The following is a 25,223-nucleotide window of genomic DNA, read 5'->3' as shown; positions in this document are numbered from 1 at the left end:
TCACACTAGTAATTACTCTCATTGCCATAAATTTTGGGACCACATGCAGTACCACAGAAGACTGGAAATTATTGCCCTTTTTCTTCAGAAAATTGTGGATTTCTGATATTTCCTCTTACCATTGAAAGGGTGGTTTAAAGTTTTTTGTAATGGGTTCATTCACCTGGAAGAGGTTGAGGTGTCTAGAATCAGATGGTATGTGGACCCAGGAGAGCTTCTTAAACAAGTGGAGATCAGTCGGAACTTTTATGCTTGCATTTTGCACCTTATTGACTAGTTTGTAACATATCCTATTTTTAAAACAGTATGTTCACTTAAGAAAGTTTTCATCAATTTCAAAATAAAATATAGCTAAAATTTGGTGTTTACACATAAACTATGCCTACCTATGTAAGATTAATTTCATATTCATTTTCTGTCATCTTTTCATATTCTTATGCCAGTGAAACTATTTTCACTTGTGTGTATGTTATAAAATCTATACAAAGCTTGAATATATTGACTATCCTCTCACTGTCAAAAAGAAAATTAAATGAAACAGAAGATAAGGGTGTAGAGGCTGTGTTTAATGTAACTTTCAAGTGAGGATTTCCGTTGGTCATCTCCATGGATTGGCTTCCTTATTTTTAGCCTAGTTGCAAAAACTAGAGCTATGCTGTTTTCAGTGTCATATTTTGGCAGTGCTCCTGAAGAACATCGAAATTAGCTTACAAATATTGTGTATACCATGCTTAACGTTATAGCAGAATGGAAATAAATACATGTGTTCCGGAAGGGGCTTTGTTTGGATTTCAGCTTGAAGGGAAAAGTCTAGTCTGAAAGCCAATGCTAATTCAAAAGCAGAATGTCTCTGAGGAGCTTGATGTCTCGTGACTAGGAGGTCTGATCATTTGAAGAATCAACAATTGGAAAACTTCTCTTCATGAATAATAAGTTAGATAAAGAGAAATATAAACACTTACTGAATTTGGAAGCCTATTAGTAATTCTCCTATACTTTTTCTGCCCTGGAAACTGGGCAAAATTTCATGTCCAAAAGGTGGCCTGAGTTTCAGATAGCTTTCTTAGCAGTGACTTTAGATGGAGGGATATTGCTTCTTTCCCTTGACCTAACGTCAGATTCAAAACAGTGTAAGGGATGGAGAGTGGAAAGGTGAGTGTTGTTATCTAGCTTGGTTTTTTTTGTTTTTGTTTTTGTTTTTTTTAGCCTTTTCTTTGGTCCGGCCTCTCTGTCCTCCTCTTTTAGAAAGAGCAGCTCTCCACCATTAATGGTCATTATATACGTAATTTTTGTTTCTAGTTTTCTTCCATGTCTTTCCTTTTGAGCTTCGTGGCTGTTGTTACAGCACATGACTAAGATGAGTCATTGTAGTTTCCAGATCTTCATATGCCTGCAATTAACTGAGACTTGATTGTGAAAATGCCTATGAGTAAAATATCTTTTCAGTTTTCTGCGGTCTTTCCATGTTCTGCCTTTTTACAACAGGATTTTTTTCTCTTGCCTTCCAAATTGATCCAGCCACAGAAAAATCAAATCAATATGGGAAACCCACAGTCTAAACCACACAAATTCTATTACAGAAAACATTTTACCTCCAGAGAGTTATGATTTCAGATACTCCTTGGATTCCTTCCCCTGGAGATACTCCTGCATTTATGTAAATAACCAGATAAATGTTACCTGATGGGTATTCAACAGCAGGGAAAGAGGATACTAATTTTGAAAGAAATATATGCTGGTGTCGGGCTTGAGTTTTGAGAGCCTTTCTGTGCTCACTCTGTCTTCTGCTCGGTTTCTAAGTCTAGCTACACTTGATAGCTTCCTTTAAAAGCGCCCACTTCATGTGTGCTTCATTCAGGTGTAACCTTGTCAGATGCAAGTATATCTGGTAGCATTATCCTAAGGCACAGCAGTGGTGATAGAGTAAAGGGGAAAGTGTGGGAAGAAGAGGTGCGGCACAATATAGTGAGGGGAAGGGAAGATGTTAGCCAAGAGCCATGGTAGAGATTGGAGGGGGGCAATCTTTTCGACATGTGTAGTCACCAGGGTCTAGTCTATAGGTGGTCCTCTTGGTTTTAGAATAAGAAATAGCCAGAGATCAAGCCAGATGCGTCTGAGCTTATTAGTATATCGTCACAGGAGAGTTATCTGTTGGTCATATGCCATAGCGGTGTTCTGTTCAGAACTTTGATGCCCAGAATGTCTAAGAAGTGCCTTTTGGCATCATTCTTAAGTGTAGTTCTGTATTTCTGCATAAGTGCAAGTCATAAGGGTCACATTATCCAATGAGTAAAACTAAGAAAAAAAGATATATATCATGAAATTTGTAATTTCATGATATATATATAATAATTTGTATAAAGAAAACTTGTAATTTGTATAAAGAAAAAAGTTACATATTATATAATGAAATTTGTAATTCAGGCACATGCAATGCAGTCCCAGGCACAGTACTGTGTATTTAAAAAGAGAGAGGGAAAAGAAACTGTTTTTAGTTTAGGTAAAATAGAAGTTTGTGAAACATGAATATAAGGTAAAAAATATGACCTTGTGCTACTTCGTATTCCCTCTTCCATATGAAGTTCCCAAGTCTAATCACTCAGAGGACTCTGAGGTTAGTGCTGGATGTAGTTTCAGTGGTTGTGTGTGGAGAGTGGTGTCATGGGAATGGGAATGTCTGGGCATGCACATAGGAAGAACACATATGTAAAGATAAACTACAACTCCTAGAAGTTCCTGGGGAACTTTCCACTATGTTTATCGTTTCCATTTTTATTGCAATCCCTTCCAAATATTCTTCCCTGCTTCCCTACCTTTAAATACACCACAGAAAGTCACCACCACCACCACCACCATCATCATCATCAATCGTCATCACCTATAGTATCCACAATGTGTTGGGCAGTATCTGAAACTGTTATGGATATTTACCCATTAATTTTCACAATAGCCATATGAGGTTATTGTGAAAATTGAACTAGGATTATCCTCATTACAGAAGTTATGTAATCTGCTCAAAGTTATGTAATACTGATTTACAGAGGTTATGTAACCTACTCAAGGTTATACAGCTAAGGACAGCTGTTTGCATATATGTGATGTATGCACATACACATACCACATTTTCATGCACTACGTCTTTAAAAAATGTCTTAAATTTTAAAGGTTTGTATAACTTTTCCAAGATCTCATTTCTGGAGATGACCTCTTTCCTGCAATTCTTGATGCTAACGTCATTGGACTTGAAGGATCAGGAATTTTTTTCTCCAGTCCTAATGTATTTCCTTCCTTATAGTTTTGTTGTTTCGTTTTAAACAAGAAGTTTGAATACTTTATTATTAGAGAAGTTTAAGACAATTCACATGCATATAATATCCACAGAAGGTTAGCATATAATATCCACAGAAGTCTCCACTGTGGGAGTGGAGACTTCATCTTATTTATGCAAAGTTGGCATTCTATAAATACATGCCATATATATAAAATACCATAAATGTTCTTTTGTACCCATCACTATTCCACTTTTTAAATTTGTTAATTTTAGAGGATCACGTTAACATATGTTTTTATGTTGAACTATTTCTCATTTCTAAGATTAACCTTGTTTGGTCTTGACGTGTTAGTTTTTTAATGCCATATTGAATTTTAGTACCTACTGTTATTATTTTTAGAATCTGTGACTGTGATCATAGATTGTTTTAGTTCCCTCCATCCCTTTCTTGTCCTTGCCTCGTTTGACACTGTGTTTTAAAGAAGGAGTAGGAAGCATTCTTATCTTTTTCTGTACTCTTCTATATGTTATTTGAAGATTCAGAGCATTTTCTATTAAAACTGTCTGAATTCAGTACCTTTTTAGTTATAGCCCTTCCTCTTACAAATTATGTTTTATTTAGAAAAACATTTTTTCTAAATATCAAATATACTGGTTTAAAGATGTACAGTGCTGTATGTTTATCCTGTATTTTTAAAATCTTCACAATTATAGTTGTCACTTTTCCCATTCTTTCTTTTTTTTCTGAGACAGTCTTGCTCTGTCTCCCAGGCTGGAGTGCAGTGGCCTGATCTTGGCTTACTGCAACCTCTGCCTCTCAGGTTCAAGCAATTCTCCTGCCTCAGTCTCCTGAGTACCTGGGATTACAGGCACTCGCCATTGCACTTGTCTATTTTTTTTTTTTTTAATTTTTAGTAGAGATGGGGTTTTGCCGCATTTCCCAGGTGGTCTTGAACTTCTGATCTCAAGTGATCCACCTGCCTCAACCTCCCAAAGTGCTGGGATTACAGACATAAGGCACCGTGCCCAGCCTCATTTTTCTCATTCTTAATGTTGATTACATCTTTGCAAACTCCTCACTTAAAAAGTAAAAAATTAGACTTGCCAAAGATTGGTTTGTTTTATTAGGTTTTTCAAAGAAGTTGGTTTTGTTTAATTGATCAAACTTGTTATTTTTTTGTTTTTCCATTTAATTAATTTCTGCTATTAACTGAATTTATCCTCTCTCTCTCTCTCTCTCTCTCTCTTTAATTCTCTTTGATTTTCTCTAGCTTTACTTTATTGGTTGTTTTACTTATTTTTAGTCATTTTTATGTTAAAATAAATGTATTTAAAGGTCTAAATTTTCTTGTTGATGCTGTCACCAAATTTCATTGCTCTGAAATGTAGTATATTTACTATTATTCATTTTTAACTGATTTAAGTATGTTTAGGTTTTTTAGCTTTTTGTAAATTTTTAGGAAAATAGATTTTTCTATTCTTTCTTCCCTCTCATTCTCTCTCTCCAACTGATTTTCTTTCTTCCTTACTTTCTTCCTGCTGCCATTAAACTTAAAACAACATCGATTAGAAACATTATATACTACTGAAAAAGAAAAAAATTCACGGAATTAAACTATAATTGAATGCTTTCTTAGCATTCAGAATTTTTGTTTTATGCTTATTGAAGGAGCTTTAGAAGTATTAATTCTGGCACTTAAAAAAAAAATCTTGCCTGAAAATTTCAATACATGGTTTCCAGATAATAATTAGGGCTCATCCTTCACTCTCTCTTCTTCGGATAGTCCTTAAGTTGTTTGTTGATCACTCACGCCGTTGAGTAAACCCTGCAAATTGAGCAAAATAAAATGTTTGTTCAGACACAGGCAATAACAACTGTATTTTATTCATTGTATGGGTAATCTTAATCAATGCTGTTGTTCCAGCATCAAAGATGAAAAGAACTGTATGTCTCAGAGTTGATGAAATGTAGTATATTCTGATGTTAATTTTATTCAGTTGTGAGAAAAATGTAATATGATATCAGCTTTTTGGAAATTTTTGAGATTTTTATCGTCTCATACATTGTCAGTTTTTGTGAGTAGGCCATTTGTGTTTAAAAAGCGTGTGTAGCATGAATTTATTAGACATACTATTTAATTGTGTTATATCCTTTATAGCTTTACTTTTTTGGCCAATTCCATTTGTTAATTTTTGAAAGGAGTAAGCAAAACCCTTCAAGATTTTGTGAAATTTTTTGTTTCTTCTTTGATGTTTGTCAAGTTTTGCTTTTAATAATGTATCCTATTGTTAGGTGTGCAAATGTTGAATACATGTTTCTTGAATTCTGTTAAACATGATTTTATATTGATCTATCTGATTCCTTTTTATTGATCTTTACAATATAAATAACAAAATATCAAAAGTGTAAACTTTTTTTAATGTTCAGACTTTCTGGATTTTTGGATGTTTATTGTTTTTAGTTTATAATTGGGAAAGCAGTATGAATTTAATTTTCTTTGTTTTAAAAACAGAGGTTTTACATTTTTAATAAGCATTTTAACACATCATGGATATGTGATTATTGATATGGTTGGATGTACTTTTCTTTTATCATTTTGTTTCTTGTGTGTGACTCATTGAAAAAATTAAATATAATTCTTGCCCTCCCTGATCTTACAGAATAATGAGCAGTATTTTAAAAGAATATCTTATTTTTATATATCATGTTATAAGTAAAAAGTACTTATCATATACTAGCTTCAAAAACAAAAGTTCTCACGTTCTTTATTTGTCCTTCTCTGAGGATGGTGTTATCCTTATTTAAGGGTGGGGAAGTTAACAATATGAAGTTACAAAATGGCAGTTTGGGGTCCAGACTCATTCCTCATTTCATTAAATGCTTGAAATAAAACTTTTATGTAGTTACCTAGGAAAAACTCCATTGAAACTATTTTAATCATATTTTAGGTTTGTTTTTAATGTGCTATGCTATATGGAAAACTATTCCCATCTGTATTTAGTTTCTTTTTCTCTGTGTGTGACATTTTGCCTGGACCAGATAGATAATAATTTTCCAAATTAATCATAGTTTCTACCTTCATGGAGTTTGACTTTGATTGAGAAGCTAAACACCTTGAGTGTTGCCCAAGGTAAAGGCAGTTTTGTCTCAGAACGTACCGAAGAGCATTTCCTCTGCCCCATTTTCTTTGCCTTTGCCCTTCAATTGGCTAACTTCTTTCATTCTCTACCATTGTCTTATTTAGAAAGTAACTTCTTCCAGAGACCTTTCTGAAATCTCTAGACCTCATTAGGTTTACCCTGCTGTGCCCTTGAACATTGTCCAGTACTATTCTTAAAATAATAGCCTACCTTATGGTAATCACTGGCATGTCTGTTTTTTCTCCATTTGCATCTGTTTCATTTACTCCTGTGCCCTTAGTGACTAGTGTAGTGCCTGGAAAGTACATGATGAATGATGAAGGCTAATTTCTGCTTTGTATCCTCAGCATTATCACCTGGCATGCAATAAAAACTAAATAACGGAATCTGAACTGTTGTTACAAATGACTACAGCAAGATTCTTGAATGTATTATAAAACTTGTACTTCTTCAGTAATTCAAGCCTGATATTGAGGCACAAATGCTCATGTTCATTGGCTTTTACAGAATGATTAAATGTTTCAGTGTTATAAATCTTATAGTACACTCTAATAAAAGAAGAAAAATGTGAATAGTAACTACATGCTTTTAAAAAATTCTATCTAGTTTATCATATAAACAGTAAAAGCATTAAGAAGAAAATATACACTTGTGGACAAATTGAGCTTGGCATATTTAAAAGAATAACAGCATGAGATGTTGAATATTCTTTTAAACTTACATCTAGATATAGTTCTCTTAATTTTTAATTTTGAAGATGTTCCTGTTAATTTTGAAGCATATTTGCTCAAATATATTCAGGAGTTCTAGAAACCTAAAAATTATTTTTTGTGACTATGGATATGAAAAATAAGTCCAGTGATTAATTTTACTAGCAGAATATATTTGTAGGATTTTAATCTCATATAAAATAAATATTTATTTGCATTTACACTTGGAAAATATGGGATAGTTGAAATTATAATTGCATTAATTGTGTGTGGTTTTCTAAGTTAAGGTATAAGGATATAGTTGGTAAAGAGGAAATGAGACACTTAACAAATTATGGGCATGTATTCGTTTTAATACACAGACATGTTTAACATAAAACAGCCGAGAGGGAAAAATAATGATTCAATTATGGTTAAAATTAGGGGGTGGGGAGGCATGCCACTACATACACTGAAAAATCCACCACTTGTCTTTTATTTGCTCTATTCAGAAGGTATGGTGACTTTGAAGTAGGAAAATATTGATTTATCATGTTATAGCCAGAGGGTTATTAATAAATTTTTCCTTTTCTCTTCTAGCACACTGATTTATGTCAGTACATGGACAAGCACCCTGGGGGGCTGCATCCAGATAATGTGAAGGTAGGAAAAGATCTTTTTAACCCATGGGTTAGCATTCTTGATATGTATTTTTTGGACCAAAAAAATATGTATTCTTGATATGTATTTTTTGCATCTCTACCATAAGATATTTCAATTTTTAAAACTCTTTGTGTAAAGAGAATGATATTGAGGTGAACGATAGTCGTTGCTTCAGTTGAATTATTGCAAACTATGTTTTAACATTAAATATTTTCACTGGGGTATTAATATTTAGATCTTACATTTTTTTCCTAGAGAAACATTTGCTAATAGTGAGTAAAAAACCACTGGAATCCTATGCTTTTGAGATGGAATCTCCCTTTGTCACCCAGGCTGGAGTGCAGTGGCACAATCTCGGCTCACTGCAACCTCTGTATCCTGGGTTCAAGCGATTCTGCTGCCTCAGTCTCCCAAGTAGCTGGACCTACAGGTGCGTGCCACCACATCCAGCTAATTTTTTGTATTTTTTTTTTTTTTTTTTTTTTTTTTTTTTTTTTTTTTTTTTTTTTTTTGAGACGGAGTTTCGCTCTTGATACCCAGGCTGGAGCGCAATGGCGCGATCTCGGCTCACCGCAATCTCCGCCTCCTGGGTTCAGGCAATTCTCCTGCCTCAGCCTCCTGAGTAGCTGGGATTACAGGCACGCGCCACCGTGCCCAGCTAATTTTTTTTGTATTAGTAGAGACGGGGTTTCACCATGTTGACCAGGATGGTCTCGATCTCTTGACCTCGTGATCCACCCGCCTCGGCCTCCCAAAGTGCTGGGATTACAGGCTTGAGCCACCGCGCCCGGCCAATTTTTTGTATTTTTAACAGAGACGGGGTTTCACCACGTTAGCCAGGATGGTCTCCATCTCCTGACCTCGTGATCTGCCCACCTTGGCCTCCCAAAGTACTGGGATTATAGGTGTGAGCCATTGCGCCTGGCCTGGAATCCGATTTTTTAGTACTTCACAGTAGAGTTGAGTTTCAGTTCTTGCTTGGAACCCATACTGATATACCAGGTGGTTTCAATATAGAGGATCACTATGATCCAAAACAATATTATGGTGGGTCACAGTGCATGTGTTTTTATTTGTAAGTATAAGCAGATTCTACTTTCTGCTACCTTTTCATCTTTTTTTTACTAGAAATTTTATTACTGAGTATGAAAAGAACTACAATTTCCTAAGATTTGACCTCACAGTCATCTTAGTAAATTGTTCCAAAATTTCAGGCTTAAAACAGGAAACTCTTTCTTGGTATATGCAATGGAATTAGAAGAGACCAAAGTTGTGTCTGATATGGCTTAATTATGTGCTCACATTGTATAACTCAAATGACATTTCATAATCCTGAGAACCAACTAAGTATTACAGATGTATTTGAAGTACAATTATTCATTTTCATTTCTTCCCATTTGTTATCTACACCACTCTTTGCAACATGTCATACTTTTTCTTTTGTACTTTTTTCTTTGCTTGTAGAGATATATGTATATATGGCATTTTGTGTGTTTATTTTATTTTTTTATTAAGATAATATGTATGGTGGGATGCAGTGGTTCATGCCTATAATCCCAGCACTTTGGGAGGCCAAGATGGGAGGATTTCTTGAGGCCAGGAGTTTGAGACCGCCCTGGCAACATAGCAAGAACCCCATCTCTACAAAATTTTTTTTAAAAATTATCTGGGTGTTATCATATGTGTCTGTAGTCTTACCTACCTGGGAAGCTGAAGCAAGAGGTTTGCTTGAGCCCAGGAGTTTGAGGTTGCAGTGAACTATGATCATGCCACTGGACTCCAGCCTGAGTGACAGCCTGTCTCTAAAAATGAAAATAAAAAGTAAATGAATAAATAGTGACTACATAATTATATAATTTGGTTTCACTTAAAATACATATTGGATATTATTTAAAATCAGTAAGTGACTATGTAGCTCTTCCTTAGTAACTGTATATTATTCCATAGTATGAATAACCTATATTTATTAATATAGTTAACCGTATTTATTAATAAATGTATTATTTGTATATGTATATGTTACTATAATAAATATAACATTAATTATATATATCATCTATTACTATTACTATTAATAAATATAACTGTGTATTTATTAGTACAGTTACCTATTATTAACTATATATGAATCAACTATAAATTTTTAACTATTCCTTATTCACAGATCTTTGGGTTGTTCCCAGAATGTTGTTATAATTATTCTAGAGTCAATATTAGTATAAAACATTTATACTATCATTTCTCTTGGATACTCCATTAATGAATTTTGTTTATTAAGAAATACAATTTATTAAGAATACAATTTCTGTAGTAATGAATTTGGCAGGAACATTTGCCGATGAGTTTATAAATGACAGGAGAACTGTTTTCCTCTGTTCTCACTAGCACTGACTAATCAATCATTTTAACTTTTGCCATTCCAAAGGGTAAAAATGGAATGTCCTTCACATTGTCATTTGCTTGACTGCTAGTGACATTGAGCATTTTTTCACATATTTCATGACCATTTGTAATTTTGCTTGTGTAAGTTGCTTCTTTGCGTATATTTTCTATTTTTCTATTGTCTTTTAATATTTTTCTTAAAAGGTTTTCTAGATATTTGTCACATTAACAATGAGGCTTTTATGGTGATTAGCTACACTATATAATTTTAAATTACAGGCACTTATAGGAACTCTGTCAAAACATTGTTAAATAAATAATAGAATCAATATAGAAATTATAGTCTGTTGAATTTTCCATATGTCTCATTTTTTGTGTTTTGTTAGTAGATTTCCTTAACCTTAAAGTTTTTTGACTGTTCATTTTTCTTAAAAATCTGTAACCATTGACATAGATAGTTTATTCGATTAGGTTGACATTTTAACAGATGAAAACATTTGTTTTATTAATCTTGTCCATGTTCAATTCCAACTCCAAATATTAGTATTAACATGAACATAATTTTATTTTTTTTGCATTAAAAATCTCAAATTCTCTCATTTATACATTCACATGTTCTCTTCTTAGGGTTTATTGGCTTTTAAAGCAGTAGTACAATTTATTTTCATTCTTGTTTTGTACTCTATCCCTGAGAATGTATAGATCACTCAGCTAGTGAGACCATTGGCCCTGGGGAGTTCAGAAGTCTGCCAGCCACAGCGGAAATGGGAAGGTCCTCTGAGCTAACTTTGACTTCCTGACTTTCACATTCAGTGATAAGATTGCGATTAAAGAACTGATTGAACCTTTCCAACAGCCATGACATTACTGGGCTTTTATCATCCCTGTTTAGTTTTCTCACCAATTATCTGTGTGTCATTAATTATCAGCAACGGTTGGTGGAAAATTTTGTTGATGAAAGAAAAGAAACCTCTTTCCACAAAACGTTGCTGTGTTCTCTCTCCTTAGGCCAGTGACATTGATGAATTTTGTCCCATTTTAACTGTATATTCTGCTGCTTCCATCACTTTTATTTTCCCTAATTTCCTAATGGTCATGAAGAGATGAGTCTCTAGGTTACTGTTTCTCAGTGACTGGCTGTAGCTCTAGAAATTCTCTCGCCAGCTCTCATTCAAGCCTTGTGTGCTTTTCTTTCATCATATGGTCATTCATCATACTTCAAACACTTAACTGTTAGCTCCTCATTTAAGTCCAGGTTGCACTGTGGAGATAAACAAGGTTTAACACTGCAAGACTTGGTGCCTCCTAGAATATGGTGAGAAACTTAATGATGAATGAAATGTGTAGTCAGCATAGAAATAATGTCACAGGAATTATATGTAACACCTACAACAAGCCTGAGTATTTATATACAACAGAAATTTTTCCTGCTCTGAAGTTGTTTAACATGGTCACAGATAGATGCCTTAGTACATTTTTGTTTCTAAAAAAATGTGATATAATTTACCTCTTCTTATTTTTACCTTAAAAGCAGCAAAATGTATTAATCTATGGGGATTCCTTTCCCCATAGCTAGTGAAATTTTGATTCTTGAAGATTTTCTGAAATGTTTTGGGCAGTCTCAGTTCTTGGCATATTTGTAGATACAAGAAACCTCAGTAATAAACTAAGAGGTCTTCACTATTCCACAGTAGAGTCACCTGGGAAGCTTTATATGTATACACACACACACAGACACACACACACACACACACACACACACACACACACACACACATTTTTTTTCACCTCCCAGAATCAGAATCAAGTTTAAAAATCTGGATAGTGTAATACTGGGAATTTTAGCCAGTGTAATCAGCCAAGAGAAAAAAAATGAAACATCCAAATTGGACAAAAGGAAGTCATCAAATCATCTCTCCTTGCAGACAAAGTAATATGTATAGAAAAATCTAAAGACTCCATCAAAAAAAGTCACAGAACTGATAAAGTAATTCAGTAAAGTTGCAGGATACAAAATCAACATATAAAAATTAGTAGTGTTTCTTCCCCAATAATGAGCTAGCTGAAAAAGAAATGGAACAATTTAATTTATAATAGTTACCATAAATATGTAGGAATCAGTTTAACCAAGGAAGGTGAAAGACCTGTATAAAAAAACTACAAAACAGTAATCAAAGAAATTGAAGATACAAATGGAAAGGCATCCTATGATCATGGATTGGAAAAATTAATATTATTAAAATACCATACTACCAAAAGCAGTCTAGAGATTTAATACAATTCCTATCAAAATACCAATGACATTCTTCATGGCAGTAATAAACAATCCTAAAATTTATATGGAACCACAAAAGAACCCAAATAGCCAAAACAATACTGAGCAAAAAGAACAAAGCTGGAGACATCACACTATGTAACTTCAAAGTATACTACAAATCTGTAGTAACCACACAACATGTTATGGGTATATAAAAGAGACACATAGATGAAGGGAACAGAAAAAATGCTCAGAATAGAGAATCCCCAAATTAATCTGCATACCTATAGCCAACTGATATTTGATAAAGATGTCAAGAATATACTTTGGGGGAATGACACTCTCTTCAATAAATGGTGCTGGAAAAACTGGAAATCCATGTGCAGAAGAATGAAATAAGGTCCTTATTTTTCGCCATATACTAAAATCACTCTAGATGGATTAAAGGCTTAAACATAAGACCCAAAACTATTAAACTCATGAAGAAAACATAGGAGAAACACTTCAGGACTTTGGTGTAGAAAAGGATTCTATGGCTAAGACCTCAAAAGCATAGACAACAAAAATAAAAATAGATAAATGGAACTGTATTAAATGAATAGGCTTCTGCAAAGCAAAGGCAACAGGAGCAAAGATACAACCTGTTGAATGGGAAAACATATTTGCAAACTGAAATCTGTCAAGAGACTAATATTTAGATTATACAAGTACTTCAAACAACTCAACGGCAAAAGAAACAAACTTGTTAAAAAGCAGTCAAAGGATTTGAAAAAAACATGTCTCAGAAGAGTACATACAAATGGTCCATATGTAGGAAAACATGCTCAACATCACTAATTATCAGATAATTGTAAATCAATCAAAACCACAATGAGATACCATCTTACCCCAATTAGAATGGCTATCATCAAAAAGACAAAACATAACAAATGTTAGTGAAGATGTGGAGAAAAGGGAAATCATACACTGTTCGTAGGAATATACATTAGTGCAGCCAATATTGAGAATCTATGGAAGTTTCTCAAAAAACTATAAATAGAACTACTATATGATCCAGCAGTCCTACTACTGGGTGTTTATCCAAAAGAAAGGAAATTGATATATCAAAGGGTTACCTGCACCACCATGTTCATTGAAGCACTATTCACAGTAGCAAAGATATGGAATCAATATAAGTATCCATCAACAAATTAATGAATAAAGAAAATGCAGTACATACATACAATGGAAGATTATTCAGCTATAAAAATGAATGAAATCTGGTCATTTGTAGCAACATGGATGGAACTGAAAGTTATTATGTTAAGTGAAATAAGCCCCTTACAGAAAGACAAATAGGGTGTATTTATATTCATATATGGGAGCTAAAAAAGTTGATCTCATGGAGGTAAAAATAGAACGATAGTTACCAGAGGCAGGTAAGGATGTTGGGGTGGGGGATGAAGAGAGGTTGATTAAGTAGTACAAAGATACTGTTTGATAGAAGGAATATGTTCTAGTGTTTAATAGCACAGTAGTTAACAATAATACATTGTGTATTTGACTAATGTCAAATACACATAAAAGAACTAAAGGAAAAGATTTGGAATGTTCCCAAGACAAAGAAATGATAAATATTTGAGGTAAGGATATCCTATATACCCATCATTATACATTGTATGATTGTATCAAAATACCCTGTGCTTCCCATAAATATGTACAAATACTATGTATCAATAAAAAATATACTTAAAAAATATCTTTAGGAAATACAGACATTTGCTCAGACGCAAGGATAAGAGGTCAAAATTTCTCCCATGACCCACAGCATCTCCTGACTCTCCCTGTGGTCCCTTTACCCCCCAGCCTTAGGGACATGTATACTTGCCAGAAATCCTAGCCACTTGCTCTTTCACAGCCCTGCAGCCTGCTGGCTTCCATTGCTCCTCACTCTGCCAGCAGGAGACTGAATGGTAACCCAGAATAAGGTGGGGGCTGTGTAGTAGGTCAGGGAGAGGGAGAGAAGAGCTTGAGAGACAGGGCTTGGCATGGAGAGCTTCAGGCAACAAGAGTTGTGCCTCAAGGGAGAAGATTTTGAGAGTATTTTGTGAAGGATCTGATAGTTCCAAGACAACAGACCTAAAGAATCCAAGGAACTCTCCATTGAAGACTCCAGTTGACAAATGAGTAACTTGGAGGAAGCCAAGTTGCTTGCACTGATTGGATAGGGAAAGATAGAGAAGGAAACTTTAAAAAATTATCATTAATAGTCTCATGGAGATAAAAGAAGATGGTTCATCCATAAAACAAGAATGCCAGATTATTTTTGAGAAGCAGAATTTAATCAACACAAAGAAACTCTTGGAAATTAAAAATATAACAAATTAAAAGCAGCAATAAAATCATGGAAGATAAAATTGAAGAAATTTTCCAAGAAAATAAACCAAGAAATGCCAAGATGAAAAATGGGAAAGAAAGTATCAAAAAATCAGAGGTCTAATCCAGAGAATCCCACATCTGAATAACTGAGGAAAAAAGAAAAGAGGAAATCATTAAAGTAATAACTATTAAACCATAATTTTTTCACATGTATAGGATTGAATTTTTGGATTAGTGCCCAGAACATTTAAAAAATAAACTGAAAATAACATTCATTATTGCAAAATTTCAGAATGGCATTAGATTTTCAACAGCAACACTGAAAGGGGGATGGCAGTGAGACAATAGCTTGAAAATGTGGACACAGAAGTATTTTCAACCTAGAATTCTGTGCAAACTGTCAATAAAGTGTGAAGGTAAAACTATTATTTTCAGATACACGAGTTGAAAATTTTGCCTGTGTTACATTCTTTCTCAGGAAGATACTTGAGGATACTCCACTAATATTCAAGGAATATGCCAAGGAAGAGAAGACAAAGAAACCAGGTAACAAAATCCACCACAGGAGAGAGGTGAAGGAAATCCACAGGACAATGAAGAAGAGATCCTAGGATGATAATTATGCATCAGATTGGGAAAGTAACTTGGTAGGCCAGCAGGCCAGAAGTCTCCAGGAGATACTTCGTAAAGGAGATAAAATTGTTAGATAGAAATCCGAATGTGTTTAAGCAGACTTATAAGGTGGGAATAGAATTTGGTGTTGAATTAGCAGTGACCACAAAGAAAACTAAACAAAGGAAAACAAACTAGCAAACAAAATAATTAAATTATTACTAACACCAGGAAAAACAAATTTTTGTGCAGGGGAAAGAAAGGTATTCATAGTAAACTTCATAGCTCAGTTGTAAATAACACTTACATGGTCATAATAATTTAAACATTGAAGGTTGATGTAATTTAAAACAAAACAAAACAAAAAATACCTCTTTAAGTGATAATGCTGTAGCCAAGGCCATTTCAGGGCCAGCATCCTGGATCAATGGTTCATTCCAGCCCCCGACATTTCATAGAAAATAAACATCAGGATCACTGAGATGATGGAGCATGTTAATGGGTTTTTTTACTCTTTGTCCAATGTTCTTTTCCCTGAGCTACATGATTAATACATTGGATTACTATAATTAGCCTGATTATTTTTGACTTTAGAAGCACTAGGTCACAAAGGTTCATCATCATTTTCATATTGAAGATAATAGTGATACTTTCTCCAAGCGTATGGAAAGTTAAAAAATAGATATAGCTTGTTAAAGCCTTATGTTTTGCCATCTGAGTTGCAGTGTATGGAAGCAGACAACCCTTATTACCATGTTGGTTTCCATGGGAGGTCACTCATCTAATTAAGCATTGAATTTTCCTCACTGTTTGCTTAGAGACAAGGTTCTCCTCCAGAGTTGCTTTAGGATCTGAACTGTAGGTGAAATTATTCTCAAAAAATTCTGACTAATGACATACTGACACATGTCTCATGGGTTTTTCTGTTTTATGTATTAACATTTTTTTCATGTGGTGATATTTATTGGCACTTAAATCTATGAATACAAAATGAAGAACATAAGAATAATATTTACTAAGTTAACAGCTCTTCATAATGCTGTGCTAGGTATTAATTTTTTTTAAAAAGTTGACTTCCCCATCATCTTAGATTGTTGGGGAAAAAAAGACAAAACCACCTCAGCTGAGCTAAAATAAGGCATTGTAATAATTTTTTATAAATTTATGGAGATATAAAAACCAGGTGAGAGAAGCTATTGTCTTTAAAAGAGCATGTCTTTTTAGTAACACTAAAGTTCTATATTTGCTAAACACTTCACAGATTATTAAATGTTCAGAATGTGATAAACACTTAATTTTAATTATGGGAAACAATAGGAAAACATAGTGATCAAATTATTTTGCTTCTAAATTTAGCAATTTTGACTTTTAGTTTCGTCATTCCGCAGCATGACAGTATATGGAAACATTTTAAACATTTATCTAGGATTCTAAAAAGTGTACATATTTTTCTTTGTTTATATTTTATATATAATTGTATATTGTAAAAAATGTGGATATCCTGCATTTAAAAATTGTGGAGATTGTTCCTTAGTGAGACTTGCGTAGAATTTCATGCATTAAAATGCTAATGTATCCTAGAAGAATGAAGAGGAGAAAAAAGAACAACTGGAACTACATGTATCTCCTGATTTCATAGTAAAGCAAGATAAGATAATTTCATACCAATACCCAACAAAACATCTGTGAAAGTTTTATTTTTCTTGAATATATTTTTTGTACGCACTGGAATAGGTTCATTTAAAAAAGCCAGTGTTAGCTATATTTCTAGACTCACTTTGCTACTTCAATTGCCTACAAAATGTGTCTATTATCAATATAGCATTCTGAAATAAATATTCACTAGTAACAAATGGTTTATTTCTAAGCATAATATCAATTTTCGACAAATAGGTATTTTAGCAATTAATTAGAGGACAATTTAAAACCTGAATCAAAAGCCTGAGGACATTGGCCCTGTTATAAATATTTATGATGATTAAAGGCATAGCAATCAATTTGTAGATCGTAATAACTAGGTTGTGGGAAACTGGTTAGAATATTTTTGGAAAGGTAGCTAAGTTCCCCACCCCCTTTTAAAGACCATTCACTGTGAATTATTTTGGGTTTGAGCTATCATAGTTGAATATAGAGCTTGTATTAATTCTTGATTTTATAATTCACAATGGTTTACAGATTGACCATTGCATTTTTACAAATGGCTCTAATGGTCTAAATTTCATGCTCTATTCAGTTTTTCATGTGTTCTTTAAAAATTGATCAGCATGAGAGACTGAAAATTAAGTTTAATGAAAAAAAGATTAATTGGTGCTGTCTGCAGCTGATATCCAGAAATGTAGATGTTTGAGTCTTATTACCATGATGAGATTGACTCTTCTTGTGTTTTTATATAATGTACTTCCATTTCTGTTATCATAATGACTTTTCCAAAAGGTTCCCTGCAAAAACACATTTGCCCTTTTTTGGGAATAATTGGAGATGACTTAAGTAATTTTGAACACCCTACCTTAATCTCTGAAGTATCTGAAATCCTATTGGCATAAAACTGATTATTTTTCATTTCAATAGATATATTAATTTAAAAAATAGGAAGTTTATTATGGTTGAAAACTTGCTATTTTTCTTTAATAGACCAGAGAGCAAGCAGGTGTATAACAGACAGAATAATGCTATGCCAAATTAAGATTGTCTTATACAGATGGCACTGAGAATTGATTTCTAAATGAGACTTTCTAATGTTCAGATAGAAAACCAAGTGACACCTGATTTTCTCCATATTCTTCATTAGAGCTCTCATTTAGCTCCTAATAATTTCCTGCTCTACGTGACTGTGAATATCATAGAGCCTTTCCTCATTCTGTATTTTAGGAAATATGGTTATTACATGAAGCCATTAAAGAATGTTTTAAAAATTTGACACCAGTCTCAGTGCCTTTCTGGGCTTCTTTTGAATGTTTTCATCCTATTTTTATTATAATAACAAAATAATCTTCCATATGTAGAAACTGGAGGACTAAAGATAAAAGAAAATGAAATTCCATATGTCAGCTCATATTGTGTTGGACATTCAGAAGGGATCTGAGTAGTGAATTTTCTGTTTAAGATGTGGGACTTCATTTAGTTGTTTAGAACATGTTTTTTGCATCCTCGGGATCATCAGCTGATCTGCTTGTAACAATTGGATCCAGCAAAGGAATTAAGGCCAGTTAATTAAACAGTGCACTCCTTCCAAACCCAGATTGAAAAGAAATCACCCCCAAAGAATGATGAAATGCAGACAATGATTGGAAGTGTTACATGATGCTTTAATTTTAAGATACCGAGCTTCGGAGTTTCCATTAAAAATAGGGGAAACACCCTCCTGGGCTTTACTCTTGTCACCTTGCCTCTCTCCAATTTAAGATGAATCTGCACCCGACCCCTTTGTTTGCATGTTTTCCAAGACAGATACGAGACCCAGGAGGGAAATAAGCTCAAGTACTAGAGTATACACGCACTACCAGAGGTTTTCAGATTGTCTTGGATAGGCACAGCATTCATGTGTCTAGCCAGTACAGCTCATAGGTATTTTCTCTTTCCTGTATAAATTTCTGTTACTTCAGACCCCTCTGAGAGGATGTAGAGAGAGGTTTGTTGATCATATATATCTAAATTCACAAGTTTTCAAATGTTGCATTCTATTTGAAATTAGTTTTCTTTGGTATAGCTTGTTCTTGTGATTTATTCCAAGACCTTTAAACTCAAGATCTATCACCTTTGTTAATTTTTCAGTCCACATCTCTCTCTTTTTAGTTATACTAGCCTTCTCAGTTGATAGTAAGATAATTCATTTTGATTTAGTATCTGTTACTTTAGTCAGTAAAACCATTTAAACTCTGAATATTGATTCATTTTCATTGTGTATAAAAAAGAATGGCCCTGTAGTTGGGAGAGAGTAGCATATGTTCCCAAATGAAGTTGAGTAGAAAGAACTACTGACTCTCCAATTCACAATTTGGCTTCTGTGCTACTTCCATATAGTTCAGAAAAGCACTTATCTGGCAGGTCAGTCCTATAATTCTGACAGACAGAAACTTGACAATGACAGAATAAGATTATGTTACTTGAATTTCTTGGAAGAGTTCTTTCAGTTTTTCTCTTGGAAAATTATGTTAGATAGCTCTTAAATCCAATAGCTTGTCTTTAACAGTTTCTACTCACCTTGGGAATATTTCTAATACTAATTTTAGGCAGATGCCCGGTTCTGTTAAAGGGAAGACTCAGCCCTCCCTACATTCTTTGTATATACAAAGCCCAATAACTTGGAAATCTTCTTACTATACTAGATCTGCTTTCACAGAACTTGAAAAAACAAAGATGGGTAACATTAGCCTCACTTGACTCATTGTTAAGTCTCCCAGCTCTAGATTCCATGGCTTACAACTGCCTGCTCACTATCGGCACCTCCATGTCAGTAACACTACCTTGCTTTGTATCCACCATCGCCTTGAAGTAGAAAGAGAGTGTGGAATGGGAGGCCATTCCTTACTTGGTAAGCTAAGCAGTTATTTCCCCAGCACCTTGCCCATGGACCTGAAATTCTCATTTTTTGAGTTATTTCTCTCCAGAAAATTGTCATCTTTAGGAAAAGCATATTAATGTTCAAAGGTCTTAAAGAATGCAATTAAATTGTTATGTTATCTAGAAACAACAAAGCATGTTACTTATCTCAGAGCCTTAGGGAGTGTAACAAAAAAAGCAGAAAGGGAATGGAAGAACTTAAAAAGGGCAAAAAGCAAGACAGACTCCTCCTGCTACTCAGATTTTCCAAGAACTGGGCCTGCATGAAGTATATTGCAGAAAAGTACACGTGAAAGGCCTGATGCCTTAGCATGAATGCTTGTGTCTTATACCATCCCAGTAGCACGCTTAAATACTGTCAAGTATGTCCAAAGTGACACATAAATTATACTGTGATGTTGAATAGCTAGGGTTTTATTTCTGCCTTTTTTTACATCTCTGTATAACCTTCTAAGTATTCTTTAAAAATTCAATACTTTGAACTGCAATGATGCTTTGTAAAATAAAACTATTTGAGTGTACATTGCATTAAAAATTAGGATTTAATATTTGCATTAGCTATTTTGAAACTGAACTAAATGGTATGAATCATGATGAATCATTTTGTGGCTTTTAAAAATTAAAGACCTAGTATTGCAGTTAAACCATTATCTGATGCATATTACAAAATATTTTGACATTGACCACAGATTATTAGGATTTTAATTATTTTTAACTTCTAGAAAGTTGGATATATGAGTAGTTTAAAGTTTATACAGTCTATGGGTTTTTAAATGATACAGTGTTAAATGTGGAACATACTATTTGAAGTATTTATTACTCATGTATAACTTTCATTTATCTGCCAGTGTCATATTTTGTAGCTTTAGGTTCACACTGTATATAGCTATTTTAATTAGTTACTGTGCACACCTTTTTGGATAGCAGGCCTCTTAATTGTGATGTCAGTGTAAGACAAAAATGGGTTCAAATATCAGTACTCTCTCTTACTTGCTATGTGTTCCTTTGGGCAACTCACTTAATTTCTCATTTTTAAAAATTTAAGTTCAGAGGTACATGTGCAGGATGTGCAGTTTTGTTACATAGGTAAAGGTGTGTCATGGGGTTGGTTGCACTGATTATTTCATCACCCAGGTATGAAGCTTTGTATCCATTGGTTGTTTTTCCTGATCCTCTCCCTTCCACCACCCTCCACCCTCTGATAGGCTGCAGTGTGTGTTGTTCTCCTCTATGTGCCCATGTGTTTTCATCATTTACCTCCGAAGTATAAGTGAGAGGATTTGGTATTTGGTTTTCTTCTTCCTGTGTTACTTTGTTAAGGTAATTCACTTAATTTCTCTAAGGCTTTATTTCTTTTTCTATGAAATAGGGGCAGTAATATCTACCTGGTAGAAGTGTTGTGAGGATTAAATTATCGAATGCATATAATACACTTAGCAAAATGTATATCATAGTAAGCACTCAATAAATGGTAGTGATTCAACTCCAGTTGTTTAATTTATAGAATCCCTTCCATTTCTGTTATCCATAAAATAATGGAATAATGAAATTTTACAACGTGGAATGGTTAACAAAGATGTCTAAGACTAAACCAACCATGTTTAAGATGAGAAACCTGAGTTACAGAGATATTAAACATGGCAAAAGAGTAGCATAGCTGTCTTTGTAAGACTTTAGTGCTGTGTTGTAAATGGTAGGATTGCTAATGACTCCTGTTTGTAGATTTCTTAATCTCCTGTAAGCCCTGAGAGACCCTGCACAATCCTTAAAAGCATGGTGGGTGTAATCCCAGCACTTTGGGAGGCCGAGGCGGGTGGATCACGAGGTCAAGAGATCGAGACCATCCCGGTCAACATGGTGAAACCCCGTCTCTACTAAAAATACAAAAAAAAATTAGCTGGGCATGGTGGCGCGTGCCTGTAATCCCAGCTACTCGGGAGGCTGAGGCAGGAGAATTGCCTGAACCCAGGAGGCGGAGGTTGCGGTGAGCCGAGATCGCGCCATTGCACTCCAGCCTGGGTAACGAGCGAAACTCCGTCTCAAAAAAAAAAAAAAAAGCATGGTGGGAAATGCCAGATATAGGTGATGGGGAGGAAGGCAGCAAATCACACTACCATGTGTGTACTTATGCAACAATCTTGCATGTCCTTCACATGTACCCCAAAATCTAAAATGCAATAAAAAAAAGAAGTTGATACATATCCTGAAAAATCGACAAGATATTCACTGTGCTTCATCTCAGATTAAATAGAATCAGATATATTAAATAATCTACGTATTTCTGACCATTCACGGAGTCTAACACCTCTAATAGGCACTGAGAAAAAGAGCATCCAACCTCACCTATTTAGACATTGGCGGGAGAGGTTGGTTATAATACTTGTTTATTACTATAAATGTCAGTAGTTCTGAGCAATAAATATAACATTGAATTTAATAGTGTGTGCTTTATATCAACTTACTTTAAAGTTGTGATAAAATGCCATTTATTTGTTTATTTATTTTACCTACTTAAGTTGTGAAGAGTTACAGAAGGGAATAGAGGAAGTATTAAGGGGTACTTCCATGAAGTATATGCAATGGCACTGAGAATATGCTGCTTCCTGTTGGAGATACTAAGACAACTGGCTAAAGACAGATCTACTGCTGGCAAAAGTGTCCCTGTTCATCATTTCATTACTATTTAAGACATTTTCTCATTGGAGTTGTATTACAGAAAATGAACATATTCAAACTGGAATATAAATCTTCAGTGATCCTACTGATGGATATGAGATGAATCTCCTTTTATAAAGATTAAATATCATATCCTAAGACAGCAAAATATTCTTAGGAAGATCGTATGGCTACTATAGTAGAAAGATAAGGAGTTTCAAATATATTAATTTATCAAGTTCAGCACATGAAGTTGTCTTCTGTCATGTTATCTATTTCTAAGATTTTGAATGGCAAAAACAGAAATTCAAGAATCATGTGCCTCATTATATGCTAATTGAGGCTTTACAAAGTTGGGTTCTCTTAATAATAAAAGTGCTTTGATTGTATTGGGTGTATAACTATTCATGCATGTATTTATTCAGTATCAACCTCATTTAAGATAATGAGGTATGGTGGAAAGCTCGCAAGAGCTGTGTGATGGTTGGATGACTATGTTTCTTATTTCTTTTGACCTTTAGTTTTCTCATTTGTTTAAACAGAAAGGAAAAATACAAGATGGTAGATGGAAATAATTATGTAACTTGTTTTTGTTTTGTTTTGTTTTGTTTCTTTGTTTTGGAGGCAGAGTCTCACTCAGTTGCCCAGACTGGGATGCACTGGTTCCTCAGTTCACTGCAATCTACACCTCTCGGGCTCAAGCGATCTTCCTACTTCAGTGTCCCAAGTAGCTAGGACTACAGGCACAGCACCATGTCTGGCTAATTTTTTGTATTTTTTTAGTGGAGACAGAGTTTTGCCATGTTGTCTAGGCTGGTCTCGAACTCTTGGACTCAAGTGATCCATCTGCCTCTGCCTCCCAAAGTGTTTCAATTATGGTTGTGAGCCACTGCCCTGGGCCTAATTAAGTTATTTATATAAAAGTACTTAGAACTGCCTTTAAATTACAGTAAACTTTCAGTTAGTATTAGTCTCTCTTCTTTTTTTTTTTTTTAGTGCCTAATTATCCACTGGTGTTTCACGTTTTATTAGCAAAGCTGATTCTTACTCTATAGAAAAAGAATGTGTGTGTCCTCCTCCTTGGTGGCTGTTCTCGGTCTTCTGGTTTTTCATAGAAGATCAAGTATAGCTTGCTGTGTGTTTTATACAGCAACCAAGTGAAGTGATTTTCTCAAAAATTTAAATTAGAAAATTAAGGACTTGCCTGTTTGTCTAAAAGAAGCTCTCTAGGTTTGAGTTGTTGGGTTTGCTTTTTTTTTGAGATGGAGTCTTGCTCTGTAGCCCAGGCTGGAGTGCAGTGTCATAATCTCAGCTCACTGCAACCTTCACCTCCTGGGTCCCAGTTCAAGCAATTCTTCTGCCTCAGCTTCCCGAGTAGCTGGAATTACAGGCACATGCCACCATGCTCAGATAATTTTTGTATTTTTAGTAGAGATGGGGTTTCACCATGTTGGCCGGGCTGGTCTTGAACTCCTGACCTGATGATCTGCCCGTCTCAGCCTCCCAAAGTGCTGGGATTACAGGCGTGAGCCACAGCGCCCAGCAAAAGGCTTGAGTTCTAAAGACATTCCCAGAGTAATCCGTGGGGCATCCCGTTGAACTCAGTAGGGTGCTGCTTCCTTAGAGCCTTTCCACCCCTATCTGTCAGCGTATATTTTGTTAAGCATATTAAAATGTTTTTTTGTAAATGGTAGGGGTCAAGGGAAAACTACCCCATCACCCTCTAAAAGTTCACAGAAAAATTAACTCACAAAATGCACATTGATTTGAGAAAAGGCATAAATTTATTTATCTATTTTTTTTGAGACAGAGTTTTGCTCTGTCTCTGCCAGGCTGGAGTGTAGTGGTACAACCTTGGCTCACTACAAACCTCTGTCTCCTGGGCTCAAGCAATTCTCCTGTCTCAGCCTCCCGAGTAGCTGGGATTACAGACCTGTTCCACCACACCGGCTAATTTTTATATTTTTAGTAGAGACGGGGTTTCACCACATTGGCCAGGCTGGTCTCAAACTCCTGACCCCGGGTAATCTGCCTGCCTTGGCCTCCCAAAGTGCTGGGATTACAGGCGTGAGCCACTGCACCCGGCCCATACATTTATTTTAATGTGCATAGCACAAGGGCATCATAGGAGAATAGTTACCCAGAAACCCAATGTGAATAGAAGTTTATATATTCTTATTAGGAGAAAGGGAGATGGGGAGGTATGGATGATTTTAGGAGTGTGGTAAATGATTTTTAAGGAAATTAAATAAGACTGAAGAATATATATACAAGTGGCTTGGGACTAAGTCTGTTGGGCCTGCAGAGCAGACAGTGGTTTGTGACAAAAATCTGTCCAGGTGTGTCGACAGACTTCAGTCTTTCTTCCTAGTATATAAGTTCAGTTAAACTCAGGGAAGGTGCCACAGGTAATTGTTTTCTTCTTTGGTAGGCCCAGATTTTAGGCAGATAAACGGACTTCAGAGAACAACTTCATCCTGTGCTTTGGGAGAGACAGAGGATTGAGAGACAGTGGCAGGGATGGGGAGTGGGGCAGAACGTCAGAGAGACCTTCAGGCTTCTTCAGCTCAGCATGTTAAAGTGCCATTTTGAGGGTATCGGTTTCTGAGTTCCAACATAAAACAATTTTCTAATG

The 25,223-nt window shown here is 34.8% G+C and overlaps 1 protein-coding gene across 6 annotated transcripts in view; it reads left to right on the top strand.

Moving 5' to 3' along the window:
• CDK14 (cyclin dependent kinase 14) overlaps positions 1–25,223 on the top strand; it is a 763,966-nt gene that overhangs the window by 453,419 nt on the left and 285,324 nt on the right. For all 6 annotated transcript variants that reach the window (XM_064380407.1, XM_012450847.3, XM_064380410.1 and 3 more), the window contains one exon: positions 7,702–7,764. In XM_064380407.1, the coding sequence (XP_064236477.1) occupies positions 7,702–7,764 (63 nt within the window). The remainder of the gene's footprint in view (positions 1–7,701; positions 7,765–25,223) is intronic.

The sequence above is a fragment of the Aotus nancymaae genome, unplaced genomic scaffold (genome assembly GCF_030222135.1).
Source record: "Aotus nancymaae isolate 86718 unplaced genomic scaffold, 86718_ANA_hifiasm-v0.15.2.pri h1tg000025l, whole genome shotgun sequence".
NCBI classification, from domain to species: domain Eukaryota; kingdom Metazoa; phylum Chordata; class Mammalia; order Primates; family Aotidae; genus Aotus; species Aotus nancymaae.
Note: the sequence above shows the minus strand (reverse complement) of the source record. Positions and strands in the feature narration are given on the sequence as shown.